The sequence below is a fragment of the Mirounga leonina genome, unplaced genomic scaffold (genome assembly GCF_011800145.1).
Source record: "Mirounga leonina isolate KUSES-001 unplaced genomic scaffold, KU_Mleo_1.0 Mir_169, whole genome shotgun sequence".
NCBI classification, from domain to species: Eukaryota; Metazoa; Chordata; class Mammalia; order Carnivora; family Phocidae; genus Mirounga; species Mirounga leonina.
This window is the reverse complement of record NW_023270431.1, coordinates 18,596,798-18,612,379: the sequence shown is the minus strand read 5'-3', so window position 1 is coordinate 18,612,379 and position 15,582 is coordinate 18,596,798. Positions and strand designations below refer to the sequence as shown.

Genomic DNA, 15,582 nt, shown 5'->3' with positions numbered 1-15,582 from the left:
GATTCATTGTTTGCGTATAACAACCAGTGCTCCATTCAATACGTGCCCTCCTTAATACCCATCACCAGGCTAACCCATCCCCCCACCCCCTCCCCTCTAGAACTCTCAGTTTGTTTCTCAGAGTCCATAGTCTCTCATAACATGTACTATTGGGCATGCTATGTATAAGAGGTAACAAATGGGTAAGAAGTATCTGTCTTTAGGAAACATATAATCTAGTGAAGAAGACTGGGGAGTTTGACTATTGTAAATGCCAAGTTGAACAGGGAGTTATGGGGTATGTGGAAGAACTGCCTAACCTAACCTTCTCGGTGGAGGTGAGCTGGATCTCATAGGAAATGTAGAAGGTTAGCAGGGTCAACTGGATAGGTTGAAGGGAGGAGATGGGACCTGATCAGAGAATGAAAGATTTGTGCAGCTAGAATATAGCCTTCAAAGGCTCTATTATTGTTCAAAGGCTGGGAGGTTAAGTAAAAACTATATTTCTTAGGATCATGAGTGATTTTGTACATTGGCTACAAATGACTTTTTGCAAAGAGAAAAGGGTTTTAGCAAGTAAATGACATTAGATTTGCCTTTGGGAAGCTCGCTCTAGCTTCAGTGTGGAGAGCATGTTGGAAGGAGAAGGAGGCCAGGAATGAGGCTTGCAATGATCCAGGCAAGATATCAGGATGGCCTCAGTAGAGGGAGGCAGTGGCTGTGGTATATGGGAAGTGGACTGATTTGGCAGAAACACAAGATAGGGTTAAGGTTAGATGTGGCAGGACAGGTTTTTGGCTTGGTCAACTAGTAAAGACAGAGGTCACAGGAGAAGAAACAATTTTGGGGCTGGAGTGATGATGAGTTCAGTTTCCTATGAGCTTTCTGGTTTCAGATTCAAGTAACATATATAACTTTGAGAGCTTATTATGTGCCACGCTCTGGCTTAGCTCACTTTATTTAGGTCCCAAATTCCCTTATTATGTGAGTATGGTTATGCATATTTTATAGGTAAGAAAGCCAAAGCTCAAACTGATAAACCGATTAGGTCAGTATTGCATAGCTAATAATTCCCTGAAAAACAGACTGATATTATCATCTTAATAGCCTCTGGATCATGGTAGTGGTAGTGAACATCTGTCCTGAATCTTGAGCCAGATCCCTGACTTTGTGCCAGAATTAGATCCTGAGCCTCTCTCACTCTCTTGTACACCCCATGCTGCCTTCTCGCCTGCCCACGTGTGCCGGCCACAGCCGCAGCTCATGCTCAGCCTTCTCTGCAGACGTTTAGATCTATCACCTACCGGACACAGAACTCTATGAGGTTGTCATGCAGACGCCTTAGATTTATTTTGTTCAAAACTTACCCCATTCGTCCTTTGGGATTCCTGTCCTTTGCAAAGGGTACCACTGTTCTTGCAGTGACTCAAGGCAGAGATCAAGGAGTCATTTGGGTCTCTCTCTTCCCTGATGCTCAACAGTAACTGAAGTCATGCTGATTCTACTCCTTTCATATATTTTAACTCTGCTCCATTTTAAATTCTCCCTCCAAATGATTTCCTGCCCATTTTGATAACAGCCTCCTAACTAGTCTACTTGTCTTCCTTTCCCTTCTCCGATCATCTCCCACAGTGCAGCGGAAGCAATCCTGAGGTGGCGCTGTGATCTCATTCCTCCCACGTCTGAAATTCTGTGGCGGCTCGCCTTGAGCCTGGCTCTCAGTCCTCACCTCTGGCTGCGTCCAGGCCTTTGCTCTGGCCATTACAAAACACTTGTGATCTTTCAGCTTGGCGAGCTGGACCCCTCAAGAGCAGCAACTGTTTCTTTTTCCCATAGGTTCTGGCATCTAGCACAATGCTTTGTCAAGTCAAAAAATAGAGCTTCAGTGGTCACATATGTGATCTATAAAAGCTGTATTTTATGGGCAACTTGAGAAAACCTATATTAACCTTTATCTTCATAAACATGTCTTTTGTGAGCAGCTTTATTTTATAGGTATTTTCTGATTCCTTAGTTAAGGACTGACAAGGAGCCAGAAGCATATGGGGTGCTTTGTCTAAAAGACTAATTGAGGTTTATTGTTTTAGGATATGAAGGGGTGATAATTAACTAGAGAGAATTTTGTAACAGTTTGGTTTATGATAGCTGTAGGCTGTCATCCTTTGGAGAAGAGTTATACAAGGTTAAACCCTTACTTAAAAATGCAAGAAGAAAATTAAAATAAAGTGAAAAAATATGAAATGACTGCAGTAATAATTTCCATGCAGAGGTAGAAGGAATTAGATTCTGTCAGAATTTATTATCTAAAACCTGGCTGGTTATTCTAAATAGACCATACTGGTTCCTTGTCATTGACACCGCAATTTTTAGCAGCCTAGAATCAACATAAGGCTCAGTTGGGGCACGTAGCAGACTATTCTGCTCTTGCTGAATCAGATGAGTTTTCCAATTGTGTTGACAGTTTCTGAATCAAAGCGGGCAGTATGCACCTTTTATTAAACAAGGCAAAGAAGAAGTAGATAGTCAACATGAAGATGCTGAGACATCCCTGAACAATACCATTGAACAAGGACTGCTCAGGCTATGCAGGCAATCACATAAGTATCTCCAAAAAGAAGCACATTGAATTTAGTTATTCGTACTTTCTTTTAAAAGAAACTCACAGGGGTGCCTGGGTGGCTCAGCCATTTAGCGTCTGCCTTCGGCTCAGGTCATGATCCCAGAGTGCTGGGATCGAGCAGGGCGTCTGGCTCCCTGCTCAGCGGGAAGCCTGCTTCTCCCACTCCCACTCCCCCTGCTTGTGTTCCCTCTTGCTGTCTCTCTCTGTCAAATAAATAAAAATCTTTAAAAAAAAGAAAAAGAAACTCACAAAATTTTAGTCTACTGAAATGTACATTAATAAATGGAATGTGAAATGATTTTATTTCTATCTTCCCTCTAAATATTCAACATGGCTTTGTGGAAAACCTATAGTCTCAGGTAGAATGGGGATGGTGAAGCAAAGGGTCCAAGTATACACTTCCTTTTTGGGATAATGATTACTTATATATATTAGGATATTTGATTTGTAATACTATAATGCTGAAAACACTGGTAATCTATTTTCCTGATATGCAATATAAAGGCTGTGTCTACATGGGAGAGAAAAAAAAAAGGAAGGAAAAACGTGGTTATAAGGAAATAACATTTATAATCTTATACTGATTTTCTTATTCAATATTTTTCAACATCCAGGATTTAAAATTCAGTGGAAGGCAATCAAGACCCAAATGAAATTCAGTGTACAATAAGAAAAAAGGGTACAGAGTAGTGAAAGAATAAGGTACAGGCAGAAACATTTTTTTTTCAGAGGCTCATTTGTAATTTGTAGGTCATTAGGGCATGGAAACCTAAGATTTCCTTTTTAACTTTAAGATAAAAAATTTCTTAAAAGTCTACTGTTAAGGCAGTTCCCAAAGCTCACTTTTTGGAACTCACCAGAGAATGTCAAGGACCTTTTTAAAATGAAGAGTGCTTGTCCTCACTAGATTACCACCTTTGAGACTGTTGAATGAGTGGACAAAATGGGGAACAATATGAAGTGTAGGACTCTTAGAGGTTAAAGGTTGTTGATAAGATTTGCCATTTGGAAAATCTTTTACCCCTAACAGTTCAAAGTCACACTGGCGACAGATAACTAAAATTATGTAACAATGCTTCAGTTTGTAAGTCATGCAAAGAGCATTAGTGAAGGAGTCCCCTGAACTGCATCAAAGTCTTAAATTGTCACTAACAAACTCATTAGTTGGGCAGGTCTCTGTCTCCTCATTAATGAAGAAAAGACAACTGGATTCAATGCTTGCAATTGTAGTGTTTAGCTCAAAAAGCTGTTTCTAGAGTCACTGAAACTGAAGTCTTTATCTGCAGGGCCTTTGGTAACATCTCTACATTTTGAGGTTCTGTAACCTCCAGTTCTAGATTTGGCCTTCATGGAAAAGGATTATCTCCCACAGAGTTCTAAATGCAGGGAGACAAAAAATCCAAACATCCAGACTATCCTGGCAAACTAAGACTAAGAAGCTATGGAAATATAGTTGATGAGTACAAAGAAAAGGGGGATTTTAAAATGTCCTCTTTGTAAATGCTCCAAAGAGAGCAAAAGATGGAATAAAAATTTTAAGAGCTAAAGATTATAAATATATTTCAATATGTAAATATATTGACGGTATAATTAATTTTTTATGAAAACATTACTGGCATGTATATATTTTCTTGCTTTGTGGTCGTTTAGGTACAAAAAAGTTTCCATTGAAAATTACCCTGTGGTGGTGGCATATTGGTTATTGGTTTCCTCTACTTCGAACTTTACCATTTGAATTATTTACAATGGTGATTGATTGCCTTTCATAATATTCCCATTGCTCTTGATGCTAGTAGACATGCATCAGGCTAGTGTAATTAGTATGTATTTAATTAAAATGCTGCTATTGCCTATGTACAGATAGTAGCAGTTATTGAAAAATTGAGAAAAGGAAGGCCATTTTGACAATTGCCTTGGTATAGTACGTATTCACATACATGCAAAAATTCCCTCAGTAATGTGGAAAGGTTGAAATAATGGGAATGGGCCTTTAGCAATTTCCTGTATCTTACACAGATCATTACACAAAGACCATTACATAATAAAGAAGAGTTTGGAAAATCTAATCAGAGACAAAAATTGGAAATGACTGGACTCTCTGAGTCATAAAATCATACTACATTTCTAGGTAAGTGGATTCTACCCATCCACCATTCTTGGCTGAAATACTGCCCCGTAATTGTAAAGGTTATAGAATTATGAGGACAAACAAGAGATATGGTAAAAGGTTATTTTCTTCCTTTATAAATTTTGAAAAAAGAAATCAATTCCAATAAGATCAAAAGGTTCTTTTCAACCACATGACCTATAAAAAGAAAACCCTGAAGATAAACTCCCAATTTTTTTCTTCAGGTAAGCTTCAGAAAGCAATCTAAAACAAAAGTTATTATTCCATAAAAGCTTTCGAAAACTAAGGAGAATAAACCCCACAGAAACACTGAGGCAGCGTTATGTTTCCTCGTAAGCCTCAAATGAGATGTTCCCTAATACTGGCTCTCTTTTTGTGAAAATGAACTAGCTTAGTAGCATATGCCTAAATGATACTATACGCATAAGACATTTGGGTTTCAAACTGCTTCGAGGAGTTTTTTTGTTTTTGCCTTTGTTTTTTTTTGAACAGCATCATGTCAGGGAAAAAAAACAAAACCCAAGACTCTGGTCTTGTGTTCAGATCATTAGTTCGAGCCAAGTCGCCTCTCATTTATGTGATGCTAGATTTTTTCCCTACATATTAGCTCTGTGGGGATTTGGTTATTTAATGTTGCCTGCTGTTCATGTTTTGCTTCCATTTTCTTCTGTTAAGCGCATTATACAGTGTAAGTGTTGGAAGAACTGCAGTGCCCTTGGTATCATCTTTGGAACTTGCATAGCTCCTAGCATTACATTGTACTCCCATTGTATAATAAACAACAATTACTTTGAACTTGGATCAAAATAACATAAAACATAACCCAGCAGTATCTTTAAAAAAAGAAGAAAAAAAAGCTAGGAAACAGCAAGGAGCGGTACACCTTCAACATATCTGTGACAAGTTTCTGGGGTAGTAGGCTAAATTTGTCCATTATTAAAATTTGATTTTAAGCTACTGCTGTATATGCTTTTGAGAAATGTAATAAATATGGTACATTTTATAAATTTTTAATATCAAGACATGAAACACTACAAAAAAGATTTATAGTTCCAAACAATAGCGAGTCAATCTGCATTCTTTTGCTAATAGAAAACAACAAAAACACTTCTCTTGTGACAGAGTGGCATACATAATTAAAGATGCTCTCGTTTCATCATGTAGAACCTCTGTGGTATAGAGATTCCTTTGAAAATTAGACTTCTACAGTATAGCTTAGAGGGTAAAAGCATTAACTTTGGAGTAGGAAAGGGGCTTGAACTTTAATTCCACTATTAACTAGCTAGTAACCTTGGGTAAGTTATTTAAACTTTCTAGAAAGCCTCAGTTCTCTCATCTAGAAACGAGAGTAATAGCATTTATTTTATTTTATTTTATTTTTTATTTATTTATTTTTATTTTTTTAATTTTTTTTAAAGATTTTATTTATTTATTCATGACAGAGAGAGAGAGAGAGAGAGGCAGAGGGAGAAGCAGGCTCCCAAGGAGCAGGGAGCCCGATGCAGGACTCGATCCCAGGACCCTGAGATCATGACCTGAGCCGAAGGCAGACGCTTAACCATCTGAGCCACCCAGGCGCCCAATAGCATTTATTTTAGATAATTATTTTGAAGATTAAATGAGCTTACTAATCTAAAATACTTGGCTCGTAATAATCTCAGAAAATGCAAACTATGATTATTACATTTGATTAATTAAACACCTTCTATGTACCAGGTGTTTTACCTACATTATCTTTAATTCTTTTGAACCCTGCAGTTGAGTATATGGATAGCATCTTAAGAAAGCTTAACCTCCCTGCCTCAGATAATACAGCCAGTGAACTGTGGAGCTGGGATTTGAACCCAGCTCTTTCTAGCCTTAAAACAGTGGCTCTTCCCTGGCATGATTTTTGTACTGCATCTCTGACTGGGCAATGTCTGGGGCCATTTTTGTTTGTCATATCTGGGAAGGTGGTACTGCTACCTCATGGGTAAAGGCTGGGGATGCTACAAAACATCCTGCAATGCACAAGGCAGTCCCGCTACCCCGCAACAAAGAATTACTCAGCCCAACATGTCAGCACATCAATAGTTCTGAGGTTGAGAAACCTTGCTCCAAAGCTCTCATGATCTTGCCAATTTACCAGCTGCCTCACTAGAATACAGTGATGCACGATGTTAATGTTTTGATACTGCAATAAATAAAGTTGCTCTTGAAAAACAATTTATACCAAAAAAGGACAAAATAGTATATCTCCAGTGACACAACTGCTTTCTTTTGGGGACTCCCCCCCCCCCCACTGCATGTGGTTATGGGAAACTGCCAATCACAGTGCTCCACCTGCCTCTGAAGGCATGGGCTGATACGTTAAGCTAGCTGGTCCAACCACAGTGTCTATTTCCCTGGCCTGGTTTTGGTTCAGGGTTGGGCAGGACCCTGACAGAGCCAGCTAGAGTCTTCCCTGGGATTTGTCTGTGAATTTTCACAGAGGGAAGAGGTTTTATTCTGCTGAGGTTGCTAAGCTTGAATGCAGAGCCCTGGACTGTAAAGAATAAAACAAAGAGGACTTTTGCAGTAGGAGAAAATGAGGTCAACGGACCTAGGGAAGCACTAAAAACCCTGCATGATCCCCGGCATTCAGCACCACTAACCTGCTTAGTCTCATGAATGAAATTTTTTTAAAAAAATTTATTCAACTTAGTTTGGGTTGAGTTTTTGTCATTTATAATCAAAAGAATGCTGAATAATAGAGTATGCATGCTTTTTCTGACATATATTAAAAAAAACCCAAAAACTATGTTCCATTCACAGTGTTGTTTCTATTAAAAAGAAAAAGAAGAAGGCATGAGGACTACCCTTGAGGAATGCACATTCTCCTTGGGAGGCAAGGCTAGGATTTAGGAATATCGAACTTCACCTTTTCATCTACACGGTGGCCTCCTTGAGAGCAGGGACTGGGTTTTCTAGTTCTCCATCCCCGCCCCACAGGCACACCCAGCCCAGTGACTGGCACATGTTTAATAAGTAACTGCTGAATAGCTAAGCAGATGGCACCTGCTGTTATGTTTGTTAGGGCTTTTATGGACTAATCTTATATACTCTTTTCTCATTTCCTTTCCCTAATGTACAATACTGCTGACCTTTGGGTAACTCATTATATTATTCACTAAAACAGATTCTACAAAAAATGTTCACTGTAATAAAATATGCCATGGTCTACAGAATAGAGGAACTATTTCATAAAAATGATCTGAAATTTCCTAAACTCATTTAAAATCATAAAACGTGTTAACATTCTGTATTTAACTAAGCCCATAGCTTAGTTTAAACTCACCAAAATGTAGTAAAAATATAAAATATTCAAACAGAACATAGTTGGATTTTTATTGTCCAAAATAGTACTTTCTTTATTTAAAATGCACCTTCGCAAACAAAAGACTATACTTTAACCAAACAAATGAGAAATGCGGAACAAATAGGGAATAACCAGTATTTGGAGAGGAGCAGCTGGGAAAGTTTTGATTAAGCTATTTCTGCTTCCAAACAGAAAGTCTGGTTACAGGATCTGTTACAGATATGCTGACTTCCAATATGTTAAACTAAACAGAATTTCAACTCTTTACATCAGCAGCAAAAAATAGCCACAAGATACATAAAAGATTGTAGCTCTTACCACTTTCCTCTGGTCTCGTGTTGATCTGAGGACCTCGAGAGTTTGAATCCCTCCCTCACCCAGAAAGTTCTGTTCTCCTATTTTTGGATTCTTGCTTGAATACTGTTTGGTAACCACTCAGAGATGATGATTTTCAGCTTAGTTCCTACCTGGTCCTCAAAAAACAATCAAACTCTGGGTGGAGGGAGCGTTCAGGTTCAGCCCTGTGCTGTGGGCATTGGCAATCCTGAACAAACAAGAATGGCCTTAATGTTGGGAATCTATTACTGGCTGCAGCAGCTTCTTCTGGTTCCAGATACAGTATCTGTGGCCAAATGAGGTTTAATAGACAGAATCATTCTCTAAATGGTCATCCTATCATCAATATCCATGGCCAGAATGGCTGGGTAAGCTGTTGGGCAAGATCTGAGAAGGGAGGGGTCGACAACAGAGTTGGGAACTCTCTAGGCAACAATTAAGAATGATTTACATGATAGTCTATGTTGGAAATTACACATTTGGACATTTTCCCCTCAGAGGCTGCTCTCCTAAAAAATCTGTCTTGTGCTGTGGAATCTTAAACGTGTACCTGCTGTGTTCTGTGGAAGTCCTATCTCCTTCTTGGCACCTCCACAGAGATTCAGGAATGTCCTGAACTTCAGAAAAGAACCATCTGAATCATTCCTTTGCCAACACAGTGTGATAATTTCTCCAGAGATGATAAAAATCATAGCTTATTATTGTTAAAAGAGATATTAAAAATCATCTAACCCAGTCCTTTTATTATATTTATTGGTCATGAAGCTGAGGCACTTTGAAAATTAAGTGGCTTTCGTGGTTGAATTATAGTCTACATAATGGTGGCCATGGTTACTAAATTGGTGGTATAGCGTACCCTAGCTGGTAAGATGATAACCCAGGGGGCAGGAAACTTAACGGAACTTCTCTTTATGTTTATTTATCTCATCCTACTATAAGAAAGGTTATTTCTAAATGTTTAAAAAGAATAACTAATTATGACTTTTATGACCATACAGAAATGACTTTGATGAATGTATTTGGCAATATATATGGTGTATTCAAAATCAACCCCCTAGCATTTTTTTATCCCTTTTTTATGTTCTTTTCCCCCAAAGCAGTGATTATCATGTTACAATACTATCTCTTTTATTTATTTACTTTGTTTACAGTCTGTCTCCCCTCTCCTGGAATGTGAGCTCCATGAAGGCAAGACATCACTGGCTACGTGGGGAGCTACATGGACTGTATGTCAGACCACCAAGAAAGAAGCAGTTATTTCCTCTTCTCTTTTCCTTGCCCATGTCTTGTTCTAGAAGTTTATTAGCATGTCCTCTAAGATCACCATCAAATTACTTACTATATGATCTAGGGAAAACATGTTGCTTTTGTATGCCTCAGTTTCATAAGCAAGTTGAACTTGGGCTGGACTAGATAATCTTTTGGTCCCTTCCAGGTATAATATTTGTTCTCTGTTCTATTTCTAGTTCCTAGAACAGAGAAGGCACCCAATAAATATTTTTAAATGAATCTGTTAATATGGTAGTACTGGTATATAACATGCAAACAAATATAGGTATGTCAGCTGTGAATGCTCAACAACTTTTTCTTGGTAAGGGTATATTATTTGTAATGTTTGGAGCCTATGAATTGGGCATTTTTTATTTGAAGTCGGCTGGGGGAACTGGTTAAGGGCTAGATGGGTACTAATGAAAAAGGGCACTTGAAGTGAGGGCTCTTCTGTGCGGTGGAGACTAACTCTCTGGGAAAAGGATTTTTTATTCTGGAGATTTGTCTGAGTGGCCTACTTCAGTCATGAGAAAGTAGGATAAGTAGGCAAGCATTATTCTGGGCTTAGAGTAGAACAGGAACTGTGGTGACTGAATGCAGGCTTCCATTATTTTGGATAACAGGTTTAAAAAAAAAAAAAGCTCCTTTAGGGATTAACAGGGCAAATTTCTGCTGCTGAGATTCAATTTCAAGAAGAGCTGGAGAGATGGTCACAAGTTGCCCCAAACAAGGCCCTGTGGCAGAAAAAAGCAATGAGGTCCTTCAAATAGAATTCCCTGAGGAATAGTAGATTCTTGGCAAATGACCTGGATCCAAAAGTCTAAGTTTTGGGAGTGGAGCAGAGGTTGTGGGTTAGGGCACAATCTATACGTAAGGGCAGATGCTCTGTAGGACCTAGCCACGTGGGCTCTGTGTTTTGAGGATGTGCTTTGGAGAGCAATGATTGAACAGTGTGTATGATCTCAAACCTGCTGCCATGTACGTGTCTGGACCTGGCCTTCTCCACAGAGTCAACAGACCCCCATAGGACTGAGCAGGACTCAGCTTCAAAAGTCACACTGTCTGGCAGGGAGAACCAAGAGCCGTGGTGAGCTAACCCAAATCCAGTCTTCTCTATTCCTGGTGTTAAAACTTTGTTTGTTACTTGGTAAGTCCTTTAGATACTTGGACAACCTGAGGTTGGGATGGAGTAATGAATGAGGTGTGAGGTATGGAGATGATGCCCAAGCAAACAACTGGAAAAAAACCAAACAACAAAAAGAGATGTGAAAATCATTTTACTCTGAGTGTGTATAGGGATTTTCTATAGTTAAATTGTCTTTTTTTTTTAAACCTGTGAACATCCAGAAGCACATTAGACGTGAGTTCCCATTAGCATTGAGGAAGGCAAGTGAGTGGACAAAGTCCAAATTCTGGGATGAGGAAGTGTGAAATTAAAAATATGTTTTCAGTTCTGACAGTAGACTTATTTGCATTGTCAGGGTACTTACATTTCCTGACTACTGTTTTTATCTCTTTGGAGGTCGTAGAGATCAAATGTGTGTTAACTTTCCTGTTGTATAACATCACTGATCACCAAGGTAATTTTTATAGGTAAAACAGAAACAAAAGAAATTGCATAAAGGATCACATATTTCAAAAGAACCAACCGCATCAAATGTCATATTGATAACACATTGCCTGAAAGCACTTGCTCTTTTTCTTCTAAGTAACATCTAGTTTAATTAATTTGCTCTTTGCAGTGGTGCATTACACCGCCCTTGGGAAGAAAGGGAAGGTAAACATTCTTCTTTGTCTTTTGTTACTTGTAGGTCAAGACTGTTGCTTTAGCACGGTGACGCCGCATCAGAACAATGTGTGTTGGAGTCTCGGACTCCGTAAGATGCGGGTCAGGTACTCACATGACAAAGCCCATCCACTGGCCCCTATGACACCAAGTACAGCTCAGAGGGGAAGGTTACTTAGCTTCTCAAACTCAGCCACAGACCCTGAACAATTCTCAGGAAGAGAAGGGCTAATGTGAATGAGGGCAAAAGACATATTTACTCCTCAGTGTTAACGTGTTTATACTCACAAAATGGCAGTTTAACTATTGATGGCACTTACATCTTGGTTAGACATTTCCCAATAAGGTCTCTCTCCATAGGACATGACCTCCCACATGACAATGCCATAGCTCCATGCATCACTTGCTGAGGAGAATTTTCTGTAGGCAATAGCTTCGGGGGCTGTCCACCTTATGGGAATTTTCCCACCCTGGAAAACAAATTGGAGATTTCTCAGCTGGCTCACAAGTGTATTAAAAAATGAAGTGGCAGTCCAATTAAATAACTTTTGTTAGAAAGATCTAAATACTGCATGATAGCATTGGCATTTTAAATAAAAATAAGAGAACCAGAATCATGTTAAATGTCAGAAATATTTTTTCCTATAATAATTATTCAGTGCAAACAACTTTAATAGGAAATAAGTCACACTTCAGAAATACTTTATTTCATTCACTGGAGAAATTTATTTTCACTTTAGATTCACACAGTTAAACTCACTATCATGCCATTTGAAGAAAGTTCTGGATTATAGAACATTAAAACTAAATATCATTCAACATTCATTAAACATCGTATTACATGTATAAATAATAATGAGAATAAGTTCTAACTTAATTGAAGATAGATGGTTAAATACAGAACTGAGATGTTCTCTGCAATTCAGTGTTTATCAGAACTTTCCCTCTTTCCTTTTTATCTATAATTACATTTATTTTAAACTAAAAAATCCTTTAACATTATACAAGAGCACCTGAGAAGGATAATTCTTCTTTAGAACACTTTAGGCTAGTTTATATTCTTGTTCTTCAGTGTTCAAGTTCACATTTGAACATATTAAAGAGATGAAATTGCATGAATTTAATCTATATTGTTCAGGTATTAAAGCCCGCTATTGTGTTATACTTAATTTTTATCAACATTTACTACATTTTATCTCTCGAAACACTCTATAAATCCCTTTTTACTGTAATGACAAGAATAAAACAATTCATCCATTTGATTTACAGTCTTTGAAATCTTTGCCGCTCTGAACGGCAAAGTCGAGCGGAGGAGAGCACCCCTGTCGCCACTAGAGGGCGGAAGAGAACAACGAGCTGCGCCCGGGCCGCGGTTTCCCGCACCGCGGAGATGGCTTCTGCTGGCAACACAGATCTTTTAACTGTCCGAGAAAGCTCCGCGATGGAATTGTTTCATCAGTATCAGCATTTCCATGAACACATCATCTGATCGCCCACGGCGCTCAAAGTCCGGTGTGACGGTGAGCGGGGGTGGGAGGCGATAGAGGGTGCATTCTCTGGCCCTTGAGGAAGTGAGGTTTAACACCTTTAAAATGTGAAGCCATGAATCGAGTAATCTCTAAGCATTTACTTGAAGAGAAAAGCGATTCATCCGAAATGGGAATAATTGGGTTTCACCAGGCAAATGAGAGCTTTAATGGAATCCTCATTTTAAAGACTTGTAGCGAGGAACCTTGGGGATAATACCTTGAATTCAATCCCCTGATTTTACAGGTGAGTGGCTGAATCTAGGGTTTAGAGATTCCTCCCCACATTATTAAATACATACTGTCTACTAATGTTATCATAGTAGTATTATGGGGTATTGATATAAAGTTGTAAATACTTCATCATCGGGGAAAAGCTGGGCCAAACGAGTGTTTTAACACTGAGCATCTTATAGTCATCTATCATCGTAGTATAATGGAAGGAAGCCAGAAGCCTGAAGTCTGGGGTGTTCACGCTTCGTGGCAGTACAAAATTAAGGCCAGGAAATTAAATTTACAAAGTCGGTGATAGTAGTTTAAGAGGGTGATGGGTGGCGGAAGGGAGTTGCAAGAGAAGGATTCATTTCTAAACCCAGAGTAGAGTTGCCAGATAAAATACAGGACTTAGATTAGAATTTCAGGTAAATAACAAATACTTTTTTTTTTAGTCTAAGTATGTCCCATAAAGGAATATATTTTTGTGTGTAAGTATGTCCCAAATATTGCATGAGACATTTCCACTAAAAAAAAATTCATTGTTTCTCTGCAATTCAAATTTAACTGGGCATCCTATATTTTTATTTACTAAACCAAGCAACGCTATTATAGAACATGAAAAAAATAATTCAGAAATGGAAATATTGTAAATGATCCAACACAACATTAGTGTTCTAAAAAAAAAACAACACCAAACTAGTGTGGTCTATACTTCATGAGGGGACAAGGACACTCTGACTTGCCCCAGGCCTATAGCAGCCTTTGTTTTATGGTCTATTGGTGGCTAAAGCTCCTTGGTCCTGTGGCTCTGCATTCTGAAGCCACTTAAGTCAGGATCAGGTTTGTTCCAATATGGAAGCCACGCTTCCAGAGACTAAAGACCGAATTTGTAGAGTTGACTTCAGAACAGATGCAGGAGCAGCAATCTCATTTGACATTTCTGACTCTGGATCTTTCTTTGTCTCTCAGGCAAACAATGCGTAGAAGCGTGAATTGCTAATCTGCTGAAAATGTTCCTTTGCTAAATCTTTGTGAGTTCTATTAGGACAGCTAAAAAATGTAGTTAAGGGTTATTTTAGGTGCGCTCACTTATAAATGATATCTCATATAAATGATTCACATATAAATTTATATGTCATATAAGTTGGTATCACATGTAAATAATAACTTTTCCCTTTTCCTTTCTAAGATTTTATTTTTCCTGGAGGAGAAGATATTACAGAATATTTGATTAATAGCATTGCTATCTGTTATGGACTGAATTGTGTTTCCTCAAAATTCATATTTTGAAGCGCTAAGCCCCAGTGTGACTGTATTTGGTGGCAGGGCCTTTTAAGAGATAATCAAAGTTAAATGAGGTCATAAGGGTGGGCCTTACTCCAATACGCTACTGTCCTTCTAAGAAGATGAAGAGACACCAGAGGTGTGTAGGCACAGGGAAAAGGCCCTGTGAGGACACAGCAAGAAGATGGCCATCTGCAAGCCAAGGAGAGAAAACTCAGGAGAAGCCAAACCTGCCCACTGGATTTTGGATGTCCAGTCTCCAGAACTGTGAAAAATAAATTTTTAGTGTTTGAGCCACTCAGCCTCTGGTATTTTGTTACGGTAGCCCTAGCAGATTAATACGCCACCCTTAGAAAAAACCAATTTTTTTTACCTAGGATGAGCAACATTGCAAAATGGACAGTACATCTTTATTTCAAACTCTATGCCAAGTGCCATCCTGAAATGGGAAGTGTGAGCTAGAATAAATCTTACAGATGAAAAATCGTCACAGAAGTTTTAAGGTAGGAGATATAATTCTAACTAATAAAAATGCATGGTAATATGAACCTGACAGTATGCACGGACTTCAATAATTCTGAGCATATATGGGATGGAGATAAGGAAGCTTTCAAATCTTTTTTTCTAGTGGGAGGATGGATATAGCCTGAATATATTTGATCTCTCAGTGCAAGATAAGGCTGAAAGGAAGAGGTCCTTAAGATTACCACATGGTCTCTATCCCCTTTCCTATTTTAGAGGAAACACAGAAGCTTAGTTCTTTTCCTTTTTTTTTTTTTTTTAATTGAATGGACCAACATACATTTGTGACTTAATCTCAGCTTCTTATTTTTGCCTATGATCTCAAATCATAGACAGAGGTAATGCACTAAGTTACTTTTTTCTCAAAGCATTAACCACCAGATGTTTGTTTTAGGTTTCAGGAATGAACAAATAGTACTTTAGATTTGAAATCACAATCATTGGAACATTACATGTTGTTTTACCATATGTTTATGAGGGAGAAAAAAAGTTACCAATGATGCTAATCAAAATGACTGAATGCAACTGTAAAGACTTCTCACTTCCCAGTACTTCCCTTATGGGGAGAGCTTAATCACT

At 38.4% G+C, this 15,582-nt stretch overlaps 1 protein-coding gene across 1 annotated transcript in view; it reads right to left on the bottom strand.

The window, feature by feature from the left end:
- Positions 1-15,582, bottom strand: part of EPHA6 (EPH receptor A6) — an 833,709-nt gene that overhangs the window by 19,182 nt on the left and 798,945 nt on the right. The window contains exon 15 of the mRNA XM_035015180.1: positions 11,776-11,925. Within this exon, the coding sequence (XP_034871071.1) occupies positions 11,776-11,925 (150 nt within the window). The remainder of the gene's footprint in view (positions 1-11,775; positions 11,926-15,582) is intronic.